The sequence below is a fragment of the Apodemus sylvaticus genome, chromosome 13, assembly GCF_947179515.1.
Source record: "Apodemus sylvaticus chromosome 13, mApoSyl1.1, whole genome shotgun sequence".
Classification (NCBI taxonomy): Eukaryota; Metazoa; Chordata; class Mammalia; order Rodentia; family Muridae; genus Apodemus; species Apodemus sylvaticus.
In genome coordinates, this window is record NC_067484.1 from 6,138,603 (window position 1) to 6,155,777 (window position 17,175).

Genomic DNA, 17,175 nt, shown 5'->3' on the forward strand with positions numbered 1-17,175 from the left:
TTTCCGTTGCACTCCAGCCAAGACAGCGATCCTCATTTGGCCTCTTTGTTTCCAGGTCTAATACTTTGAGTGCCTTTATGTAGCCGCCAGCAGCTACATGCTAATGGCAGTTTCTCTGGAAGGAGAAAGGGGGACAAGAAGAACAGGGTGGCAAGAGAAAACACATGGACACAGGCATGATTTCTTGCTCAAGACTCAACCTTTAATGCAACTCTCCAAAGATAAAAAGGCAGGCCAAACCCCTCCCCTAAAGACTGGAAACTGGTTCTGCTTGTTCTGCAGGAGGCTGGTGGTCAAGTGTCTTGGTTGCTATTCTATGAGAACCATGGACTAGAGGAGGTCACACCAAATGGCATACCTGTTGTCTTAGAGTTTTACTGCTGTGAAGAGACATCACCAACCAAGGCTACTCTTATAAGGACAACATTTATTCAAGATTGGCTTACTGGTTCAGAAGTTAAGTCCATTATCAACTAGGTAGGAACATGGCAGAATCCAGGCAAGCATGGTGCAGGAGGAGCTGAGAGTTCTACATCTTTATCTGAAGGCTTGCTTCTAGGCAACTAGGATGAGCATCTTAAAGCTGACACCCACATTGGCACACCTACTCCAACAGGGCAGCATCTTTTAATAGTGTTAATCCCTTGGACAAGCATATATAAACCATGGCACCTGTGCTGTTGCCACCCAAAAACTCATGCATTAAATAGGGAGGAACAGTTGGGGGAGAGAGAACAATGAAAGAAAGCAACATAAATCTTTTCTAGATCCTTTATCTCACCTTATCCTACTATTGTGTTTTTGCTTAAGTGACCCATCCAGCAGGTCCAGTTATTCCAGGGTCTCAAAGAGGCACTACCTGAGGGTCAAAAATGGGAGGAAGAGAGAAGGGGAGCCAAGCACACTAACAATATCAGAGTCAGTCTGGGTTGTGTCAAGGCTTCATTTAATGTCGGGGAGGTAAGTGGGTTTTAAGGCTTACAGAGAAGGAATTGACCTTCACACAAGAACAAAGGAGGAAAGGGCAAAGACACCCCTAAAGATGAAAGCAGGAAGCGGAAGCGAGGAGGGCATCCAAGTGGGGTCACGCGGAGTTAACGCTGGCAGGAACATTCTGTGGTTAGGGCAAGAACATCTTGTGGTTGTATTCTCGGGAATCTTCTCGCATTGATAGCTCTAGGGGAAGGCTCTAGTTAATTGTTCTTCCTTCTCGGCAGCCACCACCTTAGGGCTGTGAATAAGTCCGAATAGCTTGGGACGGTTCCCCACACTTAAGAATTTATTTTTATTTTCAGATACATGTGCACAAATGTGCAAGCACACATGAGGGCAGTGCCGATACAGGGCAGAAGAGGGTATTGGATTCCCCAGGATCTAGAGTTATTAGAAGTCTTGATCCATCTAATGTGGGTTTTGGTGAGCAAAACTGAGTACCCTCTTAAAGGAGTATGCAATCTCTTCTGTATAGTCCTAAGGGAAAACTTATCTTTCATTTTGACATGTGTTTATTTAAACCCACAGAGTACTTAATAAAATAACAAAACTCCCAAGTCAAACTCATATAACATTAGTAATTAAAAAAAAACCCTTTACTTATACATGTTTATATTTAAGTGTTCATTTTGACACTTGTCAAAACCTAAATATCTTAAATATTTGACCAATACACCTCTTAGCTGAGACCCAAGTAACTTGCATTATTTTACTTCCATATTTATTTCAAGTAATTTACTTAAATGCATTGATTAAAATATAATCAGCATGTTATGATGTTATAGACATATAAAAAGAAATCAATTTTTAGAAACAGATATACAATTTTTAAATAATTTAAAAAATACTGATTTTAGCATTGAAAACTCCAAGATTTCACAAATTTAATTATTTTTATGTTGCTTTGACAGTTTTTAGAATAATAATAAAATATTTTTTTATTTTAAAGCATTAGAAATTATTTTGAAAGTTTTCCTCCTTTAAATATTGTTAACAGTATTGTAAATTCAAATAAGATTTATAATGAAAAATAAAAGCACGGGTTTCCAATATATTAGATCTTCACCTAAACAGTTAGGTTTGGGAATCAATCAGAAATTAGAATTTTATATTCCCAGTGGGTGATTTTCTTTCCTGGACTCTCTTTAAATTCTTAAGTGAAAAAGTTTAAACCACCAAACCATTGATCAACTAAACCCTGATTAATTCCAGAAACCACAGGATCAGGGGCTGCTTGCAAAAGCTCTCTGTATTTCTAAATGTAAATTTTCCAGTAGAACAAGCACTTTGTTTGTACTCCATCAGCTGTCAGATTACTTGGAGCACTGTTGCTAGGCATTCTTTATTGATTAGGACACATCTGAAATGCATCAACCACTTTAGTTTGTTGGTTGTTATGACAATAAAAAATATAAAGTACATAATATCTGTCCTTGTATCATTCTACATTTGAAAATGAAATATTTATGAAAAGCCCAAACAAGATGATAAGTATTTCTATATTGGTTGATTATTACATTTAGACATTGTTTATAACTATATACTCACATTTAACATTAGTTCTTAAAAACACATATTCTTTGATTCTAGACTCAGTTCTGATAATATTATTTGTTTCGGTGAAGTTTAAAATGTTTGGATATAATATATCTTCTCAAATATAACTTCAATTTATTATTTTAGAACGAAATGAGGTTAAATATCATTTGAGTCAATTATTTGATCATTTTAAAAATCAAAAGTTATAACAGGTTGGGAACATGCTTTGATGTGATTAAAATATATTAGACTGCATCTAAAGAAAAAAAAATCTCATTCTGCAAACAGTTTTACTTCTCAGAAATAATAAGCCATTGGAGTGCAGTTGTTCTTGCTGACTTTCTGTCAGATGATATATAGGTAGAACAGAACACAAAAAGCTTGTGTTCTAAGATCAACAATCGACAAAAGAGACCTCATAAAATTACAAAGCTCCTATAAGACAAAGGATTCTGTCAATAGGACAGCACTGCAAGGGATTGGGAAAAGATCTTTACTAACCCTACATCTGATAGAGGGCTAATATCCAATCTGTACAAAGAACTCAAGAAGTTAGTCTACAGAGAATCAAATAACCCTATTAAAAAGTGGGGTACAGAGCTGAACAGGGAATTCTCAACTAAGGAAACCAGAATGGCTCTAGAGCACCTAAAGAAATGTTCAGCATCTTTAGTTATCAGGGAAATGAAAATCAAAACAACCCTGAGATTCCACCTCACAGCAGGCAGAATGGCTAAGGAATTCCCAGAGATTTAACCACTAACCAGAGAATACATATAGAGGGACCCATGGCTGCAGTCACCTGGGTAGTAGAGGATGGCCTGGTCAGACATCAATGAGAGAAGCGCACCTTGGACCCTTGAAGGCTCATTGCCCCAGGGTAGGGGAATGCCAGGTCAGGGAAACAGAGTGGGTGGGTTAGTGAGCAGGAGGAGGTGTGATAGGATAAAGGATTTTCAAGGAAAATGAGGAAAGGGAATTGTATTTGAAATGTAAATAAAGAAAATATCTAATAAAAAATTTAGGTGACAGAAGATGCTGGCAAGGATGTGGAAAAAGAGGAATACTCCTCCATTGCTGGTAGGTTTGCAAGCAGGTAAAACCACTCTGGAAATCAATCTGGCTGTTCCGCAGAAAATTGGACATAGTATTACCTAAGGACCCAGCTATAATACTTCTGGGTATATACCCAGAAGATGCTCCAACCTATAACAAGGACACATACTCCACTATGTTCATAGCAGCCCTATTTATAATAGCCAGAAGTTAGAAGGAAGGCAGATTTTCTTCAACAGAGGAATGGATACACAAAATGTGATACATTAACACAATGGAGTACATACCCTGCTATTAAAAGCAATGACTTCATGAAATTCTTAGGCAAATAGATGGAAGTAGAAATTATCATCCTGAGTGAGGTAATCCAATCACAAAAGAACACACATGGTATACTCACTGAGAGGTGGCTATTAGCCCAAAACTTCAGAATACCCAAGATACAATTTAGAGATCACCTGAAGCTCAAAGGAAGGAAGACCAAAATGTGGATGCTTTGGTCCTTCATAAAAAAGGGGAACAAGATACTCATGAGAGCAAAGATGGAAACAAAGTATGGAACAGAGACTAAAGGAAAGGCCATCCAGAGACTGTCCCACCTGGGGATCCGTTCCATGTACAGTCACCAAACCCAGACAGTATTGTGGATGTCAACAATTGCATGCTGACAGGAGCCTGATGTAGATGTCTTCTGAGAGGCTCTGCCAGAGCCTGACTAGTACAGTGGCCACCATTGGACTAAGCATGGGATCTCCAATGAAGGAGTTAGAAAAAGGACTGAAGGAGCTGAAGGGCTTGCAACCCCATAGGAAGAACAACAGTATCAACCACCCAGGAACCCCAGAGCTCCCAGAGACTAAACAACCTACTAAAAAGGAAATATGGAGGGACCCATGACTCCAGCTGCATATGTAGCAGAGGATGTTCTTGTCGGGCATCAATGGAAGGAAAGACCCTTGGTCTTGTGAAGGCTTGATGGCACAGTATAGGGGAATGCCAGGGTGGGGAGGCAGGAGTGGGTGGGTAGTTGAGGGAACACCCTCATGGAAGCAGGAGGAGTGGGATGGGATAGCTGGTTTTCAGGGGCAGGGGACAAACCAGGAAAGAGAATAGCATTTAAAATGTAAAAAGGGGAAATATCCAATAAAAAAAAAAGAAGTAGCAAAAAAAAAAAAAAAACAAAACAAAACAGGTTTATATATAGATGGAGTGTGTATGCACACAAAAATACATGCTTATACATAAAGACAACTTCATAAAATATTTGTACCATTTTCATGGTGCCTATTGACCTTAAGATTATCACAAGTAGAGAGAAAAGCAAACATCAATAATGATATGTGGAAATTCTCTTGGTTTTGACAGATTTGCATGTGATATTACAAATTTAGGTCACTAAAGATCTTCAATGATAGATAAAAAGTAGAAAATATGCCTCTTAAAATTATAATTACATAATTTTATTTTTCATATTTTATTTTAGATAATCTAAGTGCAGGTTTTTGTCATTTCTGATCACTTTAACTATGTCTATACTATGAAATCCTGGTCAATATTAACAGTGCTCTCTTAAATATGAGGAAGAAATTTTGAAACATATGAAATTTGCATGTGTATTCTGCTTAAAGCACTATAAAATTGATTTTAATTGTTCTAAGTTTGATGGTTTTCAACTTTATTGAGTTTAATAGTTTCTAAGTTATGAATGGAATTAGGTTTGTTTCCTTCATTAGTCTTTTCCAAGACCATTGAAGCATGTATGGTAAAGTGAAAACATTTTTTGTTATACTAGTAAGTCAAAAGAGAGTTTATTTTATCAAACAAGATACTCCTCATATTGATCACACTCTAGTGACCAGTAACAAAAGAAGTTGGTTATCGACCTGCATATTAGGACCAGGCCTGCTCTACCAGTTTATTATGCTTTGTAGCAATGGATAGTCCGTCTACTGGCTGGTTTTGTTTGTCAACTAGACACAACCTAGAGTCATCAAGAGAAAAAGGACCCTCAGTTGAGGAAATGCTTCCAAGAGATCCAGTAGTAAGGCAAATTCTCTATTAGGGGTCTATCTTGGAGTATCCAGCTTGTTCAACCCTATGCTGGTTGTCCTGGGTTCTCTAAGAAAGAAGGCCGAGAAATCCACTGAATCCAAGCTAGTAAAGAGCAGCCCTCAATGGCCTCTGCATCAGTTCCTGCCACCAACATCTTGCCCTGTGCTGACCTTCATCATTGATGAACAGCAATTTTGAAGTGTAAATGAACAAAACAAGCAAATAAACCAAAACCAAACCAAACTAATACAAAGCAAACAAAACCTTTCTTTCATCCTCAGCTTGCATTTGAGTCATTACTGCACTAGAAATCCTTAGACAGTTAAATTCTCTGATCATTAAGGTTCTTTTTTTTCTTTTGTTCTTATTTATTGAATATCTTCTTTATTTACATTGCCAATGGTAAAACCTTTCCTGATTTCCCGCCACCCAAAAGACCCCCAAGCCCTCCTCTCCTCCTCCCCCACCTCCAAGTATATGCTCCTCTACCCAACTCACTTCCCCCGCCCTCCTCCTGATTTCTGTTAGTTGGAGCATCTATTGAGCCTGACCAAGGACCACTTCTCCCACTGATGCCCAAAAAGGCATTCTTCTACCACATTTTTGGCTGGAATCATGTGTGGAAACATGTTTGGTTGATGGTTTAGCCCATGGAGTCCTGGGGCATCTGGGTGGCCAAAATCATTGTTCTTCCCATGGGGCTATAAACCCATTCACCTCCTCCAGACCACCATTCAGCTCTTCCATTTGGGATCCCATGCCCAGTCTAATGGTTGGCTGTTAGCATCTGCCTCTGTAATTGTAAGTCTCTGGCAGGGCCCCTCTGGAGACAACCATGGCATGCTCCTTTTGGTATACACTTCTTGTTATCCATAGTAGTGTCAGGGTTTAGTAACTGTTTATAGGATGAATCCCCAGGTAAGGCACTCCCTGGGTGGCCTTTATTTCAGTCTCTGCTCCACACTTTGTCTCCCTTATTGCTCCTGTGAGCTTTGTTCCTTTTCTCAGAGGAACTAAAGCACCCTTGCTTAAGTCCTCATTTTTCTTGAGTTTTCTGTGCTGGATGAATTGTAACTTGTTTATTTTGAGCTTTTGGGCATACCATGTGTATTCTTTTGTGATTAGGTTACCTAGCTCAGGATGACACTTTCTAGTTCCATCCATTTGCCTAAGAATTTCAGGAATTCATTGTTTTTAATAGCTGAATAGTACACCATTGTGTATATATACCACAGTTTCTGTACCCATTCCTCTTTTGAAGGACATCTGGGTTCTTTCCAGCTATTATAAATAAGGCAGCTATGAACGTAGTGGAGTAGGTGTCCCTATTACATGTAGGAGCATCTTTTGTGTATATGCCCAGGAGTGGTATCTCTGGGTGCTCAGGTAATACTATGTCTAATTTACTGAGGAATCACCAAACTAATTTCCAGAGTGGTTTTATCAGCTTCCAATCACTCTAACAATGGAAAGCATTCCTTTTTCCCCATATCCTCTACAGCATCTACTGTCCCTGAGTGTTTCATTTAGCCATTCTGACTGGTGTAAGGTGGAATCTCAGTGTTGTTTTGATTTTCATTTCCCTGATAACTAAAGATGCTGAACATTTTATTAGGTGCTCTAGAGCCATTCTGGTTTCCTTAGTTGAGAATTCCCTGTTCAACTCTGTGTCCCACTTTTTAATAGGGTTATTTGACTCTCTGGAGACTAACTCCTTGAGTTCTTTGTATAGATTGGATATTAGCCCTCTATCAGATGTAGGGTTAGTAAAGATCTTTTCCCAATTTGTTGGTTGCCGTTTTGTACTATTGATCATTTCCTTTGCCTTACAAAAGCTTTGCAGCTTTATGAGGTCCCATTTGTTGATTCTTGTTCTAAAAGCATAAGCCATTGGTGTTCTCTTCAAGAACGTTTCCCCTGTGCCAATGTGTTCAAGATTCATCCTTACTTTCTCCTCTATAAGCTTCAGTGTGTCTGATTTTATGTGTAGATCCTTGATCCACTTGGACTTGAGCTTTGTACAAGGAGGTAAGAATGGATCAATTTGCATTTTTCTGCATGCAGACCTCCAGTTGGTACAGCACCAGTTGTTGAAAATGATGTCTTTTTTTCCACTGGTTGGTTTTATATCCTTTGTCAAATATCAAGTGACCATATGTACATGGGTTCTTTTCGGTTCTTCAATTTTATTCCATTGATCTTCTAGCCTGTCTACATACCAATACCAATCAGTTTTTTATCACTATCGCTCTGTAGTAGAGCTTGAGTTCAGGGATGGTGATTCCCCCAGAAGTTCTTTGGTTGTGGAGAATAGATTTTGTTATCCTGGGTTTTTTGTTATTCCAGATGAATTTGAGAATTGCTCTTTCTAGATCTCTGAAGAATTGATTTGAAATTTTGATGGGGTTTGCATTGAATCTGTAGATTGCTTTAAGCAAGATGGCCATTTACGCTATATTGATCCTGCCAATCCATGAACATCGGAGGTCTTTCTATCTTCTGAGACCTTCAATTTCATTCTTCAAAGGCTTGAAGTTCTTGTCATACAGATTTTTCACTTGCTTTGTTATGTTCACACCTAGGTATGAAATATTATTTGGTACTATTGTGGAGGGTGTCATTTCCCTAATTTCTTTCTCATCTTGTTTATCCTTGAGTAAAGGAAGGCTACTGATTTGCTTGAGTTAATTTTATATACAACCACTTTGCTGAAGTTGTTTATCAGCTTTAGGTGTTCTCTGGAGGAAATCTTGGTCTCACTTATGTATACTATCATATCATCTACAAATAGTGATATTTTGACTTCTTCCTGTCCAATTTCTATACCTTTGACCTCCTTTTCTTGCCTGATTGCTCTGGCTAGCGCTTCAAGAACTATATTGAATAGATAGGGAGAGTGTGGGCAGCCTTGTCTGGTCCCTGATTTTAGTGGGATTGATTCAAGTTTCTATCCATTTAACTTGATGTTGGTTACCAGTTTGCAGGCTATTGTTTTTACTATATTTAGTTATGGGCCTTGGATTTCTGATTTCTCCAAGACTTTTATCATGAAGGGATGCTGGATTTTGTCAAAGTCTCTTCAGCATCTAATGAAATGACCATATGGTTTGTTTTATTTTTTTTTTGTTTGTTTCTTTAGTTTGTTTGTGTAGTGGATTACATTGATGTATTTACTTATATTGAACCATACCTGCATCCCTGGTGTGATGCCTATATGATCCTGGTAAATTATAGTTTTGATGCATTCTTGGATTCAGTTGGCCAGGATTTTGTTCAGTATATTTGGATCAATGTTCAAGAAGAGGATTGGTCTGAATTTCTCCCTCCTTGTTTTGTCTATGTTTGGTTTAGGTGTAAGCATTATTGTGACTTCATAGAATGATTTGGAGAGAGTTCCTTGAATTTCTATTTTGTGGAATAGTTTGAAGAGTATTGGTATTAACTCTTCTTTGAAGATCTGATAGAATTCCCCGCTAAACCCATCTGGTCCTAGGCTTTTTTTTTTTTTTTTAATGGGAGACTATTAATGACTGCTTCTATTTCCTCAGGACTTATGGGATTATTTAGATGGTTTATCTGACCCTGTTTTAATGTATGCACCTGGTATGTATCTAGAAAGTTCTCCATTTCATTCAGATTTTCAAACTTAGTTGAATATAAACTCTTGTTGTAGGATATGATGATTTTTTGAATTTCCACAGTTTCTGTTGTTATGTCTCCCTTTTAATTTCCGATTTTATTAATTTGCCTAGTGCCTGTTTGCTCCCTGGTTAGTCTGGCTAAGGATTTATCCATCTTGTTGATTTTTGCAAAGAACCAGCTCCTTCTTTTGTTGATTCTTTGTATAGTTCTGCTTGTTTCTATTTAACTGATTTCAGCCCTCAGTTTGATTATTTACTGCCATCTACACCTCTTGGATGTATTTGCTTCTTTTTGTTCTAGAACTTTCAAGTGCACTGTCAAGTTGTTAGTGTAAGCTCTTTTCATTCTCTTTTTGGAGGGACTCAGAGCTATGAGTTTTCTTCTTAGCACTGCTTTCATTCACCCATAAATTTTATATGATGTGTCTTCATAGTCATTAAATTCTAAAAAGTCTTTAATTTCTTTCTTTCTTTCTTCCTTGACCAAGCTATTGTTGAGAAGAGCATTGTTCAAAGTCCATGTGTATTCATGTTTTCATTTTTTTTGAGCTTAAGTCCAGCCTTAGGCCATGGTGATCTGATATGACACATTGAATAATTTCAATATTTCTGTATCTGTTGAGGCCTGTTTGATGACCAATTATGTAGTCAGTTTTGGAGAAGGTAATATGAGGTGCTGAGAAGAAGGTATATTCTTTTCCTTTATGGTGGAATGTTCTATAAATATCTGTTAGATCCATTTGGTCTATAACTTCAGTTAGTTTCACTGTATCTCTGTTTAGTTTTTGATTCTATGATTTGTCCATTTTTTGAGAGTGTGGTGTTAAAGTCTCCCACTACTGTTGGGTAGAGTGCAATGTGTGTGTTTGAGCTTTATTAAAATTTATTTTATGAATGTGGGTGTCCTTGTGTTCAAAGCATAGATGTTCAGAATTGAGAGTTCATCTTGGTAGACATTTCCTTTGACCAGTGTGAAGTGTCCCTCCTTATCTCTTTTGACAAGTTTTGGTTGAAAGTCAATTTTATCCGATATAAGAACTGCCACTCCAGCTTGTTTCTTGGGATCATTTGCTTGGAAATTATTTTTTTAACCTTTGACTCTTAAATAGTGACTGTCTTTGTCTCTGAGGTGGGTATCTTGTATGCATTAAAACATTGGGTCCTGTTTACATATCCAGTCTGTTAGTCTATGTCTTATTTTAGGGGAATTGAGACCATTGATATTAAGAGATATTAAGGAAAAATGAATTGTTGTTTACTGTTATCTTCTTAGTTAAATGTGAAATTCTGGTTTTGTAGCTATCTTCTATTCCATTTGTTAAAAGATTACCTTTTTGCTTTTTCTTTCTTTCTTTCTTTCTTTCTTTCTTTCTTTCTTTCTTTCTTTCTTTCTTTCTTTCTTTCTTTCTTCCTTCCTTCCTTCCTTCCTTCCTTCCTTCCTTCCTTTCTTTCTTTTTTTTTTTTTGTCTGTTTGTGTTTAGTTTTTTCGAGACACGGTTTCTCTGTATAGCCCTGGATGTCCTGGAACTCACTCTGTATACCAGGCTGGCCTCGAACTCAGAAATCTGCCTGCCTCTGACTCCAAGAGTTCTGGGATTACAGGCATGAGCCACCACCGCCCAGCCTTATTGCTTTTTTTTAAGGTGGGGTTTCCTGCCTTTTGTTGGTAGTTTCCACCCATTATCCTTTGTAGAGCTGGATTTGTGGAAAGATATTGTGTAAGTTTGCTTTTGTCACAGAATGTCTTGTTTTCTCCATCTATGGTAATTGAAAATTTTGCAGGGTATAGTAGTCTGGGCTGACATTTATGTTCTCTTAGGGTCTATATGACAGCTGCCCAGCCTCTTCTGGCTTTCATAGTCTCTGGTGAGAAGTCTGGTATAATTCTGATAGGTCTGCCTTTATATGTTTCTTGATCTTTTTCTGTTACTGCTTTTAATATTCTTTCTTTTTTTAGTGCATTTGGTGTTTTGATTATTATGTGATGGGAGGAATTTCTGCTCTGGTCCAATCTGTTTGGAGTTCTGTAGGCTTTTTGTATGTTTATGGTCATCTCTTTCTCTAGGTTAGGGAAGTTTTCATCTATAATTTTGTTGAAAATATTTACTGGGACGTTAAAATGTAAATCCTCACTTTCTTCTATAAGTATAATCCTTAGATTTGCTCTTCTCCTTGTGTCCTAGATTTCCTGGATGTTTTGGGTTACAAGCTTTTTGCATTTTGCATTTTGTTTGACTGTTGAGTCAATGTTTTCTATGGAATCTTCAGCATCCAAGATTCTTTCTGCTAGCTCTTAAATTCTGTTGTTGATGCAACAACATCTATGTCTCCTGAATTCTTTCCAAGGTTTTCTATCTTCAGAGGTATCTCACTTTGGGATTTCTTTATTGTTTCTATTTCCATTTTTAGATCCTGGATAGTTCTGTTTAGTTCCTTTACTTGTTTGTTTTTTCCCTGAAATTCTTTAAGGAATTTTTGTGTTTCCTCTTTAAGGGTTTCTACCTGTTTACCCATGTTCTCCTGTGTTTCTTTTAGGAATTTTTTTTGATTCCTATTTTAGGGTTCTGTGTGTTGACCCATGTTCTCTCAAATTTCCCTATGAGATTTTTGTGTTGCCTCTTTAAGGGTTTCTACCTGTTGACCCATGTTCTCCTGTATTTCTTTAAGGGATTTTTGTGTTTCCTCTTTAAGGGCTTCTACTTGTTTGACCCATATTCTCTTGTATTTCTTTGAGAGATTTTGTGTGTGTGTGTGTGTGTGTGTGTGTGTGTGTACTTTTTCTTTAATAGTTTCTACCCGTTGACCCATGTTCTCCTGTATTTCTTTAAGGGAGTTATTTATGTCCTCCTTGAAGTACTCCATCAGCAATATGAGACATGATTTTAAGAACTAGCTCTTGCTTTTCTGATGTGATAAATCCAGGATTTGCTGTTGTGGGAGAACTGGGTTCTGATGTTCCCAAGTTTCCTTGGTTTCTGTTGGTAATGATCTTGTATTTGCCTTTGGCCGTCTAGTTATCTCTGGTTTTAACTGCTCTTGCTGTCTCTATCTTCTCTGTCCTGCAGGCCTGTGTTTCTGTACTCCTGGGATTCTCTTTCTGACCAATGCCCTGAAAACAGCTGATTCTCCAGGAAGAATCAGGTGATGGTGTCTCCCTTGTGGCAGACTTGGCAAGGGTTGAATGCCCTGCAGGCTGCTAGTTCTCAAATGTTCTGCTGCTCCCTAATCTCAAATGCCCTGCTGATGCTTGTTCTTGAATGCCCTGCTCCTGCTAGTTCTCTAGAGAGTATCAGGAAGTAGGATCCTCCCTGTGTCAGATGTGGTGCAGGTCTACCACATCAGATAGAATGGGGCAGTGGCAGTGGAGGGGAAAGGGGTCAAAGGATCATTAAGGATCTTATCTTTCTTACAAATATCAATTCATCAGGACTTCATCAAAATTGTTTAAGTTCAACATTCTAGACATACCAACAATACTAAACATGGGAAAGCCTATTCCCCCACCAGTAATGTGGCTATTCAAATATCTTATAGAGGTGTAAGAGTAAACAGTATGTTCTATGCTCATGTGCAAAACTATCAAATTTTGTTGTAATTTTTGTTTGTAATAAATAAACAAGAAAAACATCATGAAGGAAAGTTCAGGGTGCATTAATACAGGCTGAAATTTCATCCTCAAACTGCTTCAGTGCTCTTGGTATCAGAGAGCTAATAATCATTAACTGTATGTCTGTTGATACATACATGATACATGTTCATGCTCTTGATACATACATTGCAAAACTATTTTTTTAAACACTAGAGACCTGGAATATTGATTTTTTTTTTTATCCCATATGAAATGTCAGATGCTGTGTGGCTTAGTCTTATCTGGATCTGAGAGTATTTGGGAGAGGCTTGTTATTAATCTTATCAATATTCAACAGATATTTAATGGAGAACTCTTTTTGTACCAGATAAATATTGCTTTTTTGTGGTTATAAGCTTAATAACAGTACAGCCTCCATGAAGCTATTCTGCATTATCAATCATTAGACTATTTCAAATACAGTAATCAATATGAAATATAACCAAAACTGAAAGCATTTTGATGAAATGAAATGGAAAATGAATGACATTTTGTTTCTGTTTTGCTGATATGGATAGAGTTAATTCAAACTCAGGACAATTATACATTGGAAAGTGCTTAGGGGCTTAGGGTTGCAATAACTGGCAAGTAGTAGCATACATACTATCCATTAAAACAGACAAACAAAAAAAAAACAATCTTTTTTGTTGGAGATGTAGCTCAGTGGTAAAATGTTTTATTAGCACAAACAAAAGTCTGGGGGCATATCCCCAGAACTTCAAAAGTAAAAAGAAAAAATATTTTTCTCTTTTAAGGTAACTGAACTACACAACATCAAAAATATAACCAGACTGCCTCGAGAGACAAAGAAGCATGCAGTGGCAATTATCTTTCATGATGAAACGTCAAAGACATTTGCTTGTGAGTCAGGTAAGCAATTTCAGGCCCATCTACAGCTTGAGGAAATTGAGTTGCTAAAGAGACAATGACTCACACAAATGAAAGCAAAGGATGTCAGACTAGGAAGGCACATTGTAATGAAAATGAGCTTTGTAAGAAGTTCAACATACTGATATACTGTAGAAACAAATGTTTTACATTTCTGCTATCTTGTCTTTGTCAGGATTTTGTTCCCAGGTGGTCTGAGGGCTCTTGGGGCTTGGGTTCAGGCTTTGAGAATTTAGTAAACAATACCTGGGAGGCGTTCAGGATCAGCTTGTGGCTTGTATTCTGAGTTTGGCAAATTATAGCTATGAAGCATTTTCTGGTGTAGTATTATCACTGACATGAGAAAGCTCACCCAGGACACTTAAGAACATAACTTTGAGTAATGTGCTGCTTTTATGGAAACTCAATACTACTATAAGTCAAAATATTTTAGATTAAATTTTAACATCTAAGTTCATAAAACACTTTGGACATTGTGGAGACACAAGTAGTTTGTTGTTTGAACCTGTAGTATTTTTCATGGAACAACCCCTGTGCTATGTAACATATTAGTTGGCTTATTGCCCTTTAAAGATTCAGCTCAATGAAATGGATGTTTATTGAAAGGCTACAGGCAAAATGTCCAAAGCCTGGAAAGGAGTGAATTTAAAGCAATAATGAGGTATTTAGGGAAACTTTGATATCATTTTTTTAGGTGAAATATGGCTAAAGGTTTAAAAGTTTAACTAATACAAAAATATATTCTAAAACTGATGATGCCATTTTGACTAATAGGAATGGTTCATAACTCCTTATCTATTTTTATAGGAGTTTTGCTGCACTGCACTGGAATTTATCAAATAGTTCATTTATTGAACACCTTTACCTATCAGCCCTCTGGTAGTCCCTGAAAAACAACAAAAATAATTTTCCTAATTTCAATGGTTTTTTGCCTAGTGTTTTCAACTTTACAATCATCAAAATTAGACATGTATAAAGAACTCTAGAGTCAATTTTCAAAAATTGGTATTAGTTATAATGATTTAGAAAAAAAATTATTTGGAATTTTTAGAGAAATATTAGCTCAAAGTTTATGTTCCTTTAGTTTCTTAATGAATTCAATATATTATCTTTTTGATTATTAGTGTTATAGTAGAAATACTTGGTACCACTTTACATATTTAGTCAAATGGCTTTTGTAATTTAATTAGCTATAAATCACACTCCAATTTGCCTATCAGTTGGTTTCTCAAAATAGGGCTCAAAATTATGAGAAAGTAAAAAACATTGCTCATTTTCACATTTTATTTTTCAAAAATAATTGTGAGTGTTCATATTCTCCAGGGTTCATATCTTAATATGTGAGCATTCAATATTTATTTATATGCATATAGTATGTGTCCAGTTCCTCCAAATTGTAATGTTATCTAGAAACTGCAATGTTTGCTCCAAGAAGAAAGGGAGCCTCATGAGCCTCAGAAGATAACCAAAAGGTCACCAAAGGTTACAAATGAAGAGGGAATTTTTTAAAATATTATTGAGGGCTTCTACACAACAGTGTAAATGGAAGTGAACTGTTGTTGAGAATAGAGACCATCACTAGTCAAAATGGGAAAAAATATTCTGACCACAGAACTGCCAGTAAGCTGCATGAAGTGATCCACAGCTGTAGTTTTGGAAGTCATTGCCCACATTGAAGTGAACTTTCTGGTGATAACAGCTGCCTTTGTGTAATGCCTTATTCTTCTATATAACCCCAATTAAAAACTCATTGGTTCTCCAAATTTGACAATTGCTGGAGTTGTTAACCTGCCATAGACTCCCTGTCTTGGATAAGTTACCATTTATATCTCATCTCTTCAAAAATAGTTTATCACACAACATGCAGACACATATATGTGCATATATACCCAATTTCTTCCCAAAGAATCTTGCTGCTCCATGTTATTCTTTCTCATAATCCATGATCATTTCCACTATCTGATAAAGAATATATGCCAGAGGGACAGAAGAACAGTAGATACTACTTTGTACTCTGATTCTTAAAAGACATTTTAGTGACTCTATTTTAATAAGACAATTCTACACATGCATTCTGTATTTGCATCATGCCATATGCCTAGACTAAATACATCTAGCTTCTTCATGTCTTTATACTGGTACACTGATTCAGAAACATTCATGCTCATAACAAAGACTCAACCCATGTGTGCATCTGTACTTCTTGTTGTATTGACCTTGAAATGAGGATTACAGTTGAACGTTAGAATCAGGGCAGCAAGGTGTTCTAGAGGTATGTGACAGCACACAGCTGGCATCCATGTCCTCTAGCCTGAGCATCACAACTCTATATGAGGTTTGGTACCAACAGAGCACAGTTTTCTCAGTAAACTGGATTCAAAATGCACTTAAACAATTTCCAGGAAAGACAGAAAAGAATATAATTTAAAATAAATGCCCCAGTATATTAAGAATCTAGAACTTGGTTTCTATAAATGGTTAGCTATGATTTGTAAAGAACTTACTGATTCTAGGATGAAAAACAGGTACTAGTCAAGGTGAACTTAGAGCATCTTATAAAATATATAGAACTTAATTAATTAATTAATTAATTAAGCAATCTCTTAAAGGAACACCATCTGGGAAAACCAACAGAATTTGAGCAGCAATCATAGAGTGGGATTATAAATATCCTGAGACCATGTTGATATAAATAAATGTTTAAATGAATATGTGGGCAGAGATGGAAAAATATTCCTTGCAAAGAATCATTAATTAGAAAGTGACGTGCAATTCATCACTTTTCAAGTGTTATATATTCATTGTGACTTTATTCTAAAGAGAAGTAGGGGAAAATAACTTGATATTAAAGGAGACTGATATTCTCACTTAACTGACTAATATGGTGTACATCATGGTAATAACTCCTTTGTATAATGTGGAAAACATGCATCGTGCCTCATGGTCTTTGTCCAAGCAAAGTATATACCAAATGGAAGCATAAGAGAAAAAAACTATATGAGTTCAAATGTTACAACACATATCATTAGAATTTTTCCAACTTTTAAGACCTGCTCCATGAGATAGAATTGATACCTGACACTGTTAATATACTTTGGCCCTTACAGCTTCAAAAATTGAGTCATCTTGTTCACACCAATGCCATTCTGAATCAATGTTGCCACATGATGGGCTCACGGAATCACAGTGAAAACCTCACATGTTACTTAAACTAAATAATTTTAATCACTTTAGGATAATCAAAAATTATTCATAGTTTTGAATCCTCCCATTATTAACTATAAAGAAAAATGGTTTGTTTGAACTGCTGCTAATAAAATCTCTATGATTTTTAAGGTCACAAGGCAAAAATTATATTCAGTATTTTATACACAATCC

The 17,175-nt window shown here is 36.6% G+C and overlaps 1 protein-coding gene across 1 annotated transcript in view; it reads left to right on the forward strand.

Moving 5' to 3' along the window:
* Dok6 (docking protein 6) overlaps positions 1-17,175 on the forward strand; it is a 564,609-nt gene that overhangs the window by 219,945 nt on the left and 327,489 nt on the right. The window contains exon 3 of the mRNA XM_052155464.1: positions 13,665-13,779. Within this exon, the coding sequence (XP_052011424.1) occupies positions 13,665-13,779 (115 nt within the window). The remainder of the gene's footprint in view (positions 1-13,664; positions 13,780-17,175) is intronic.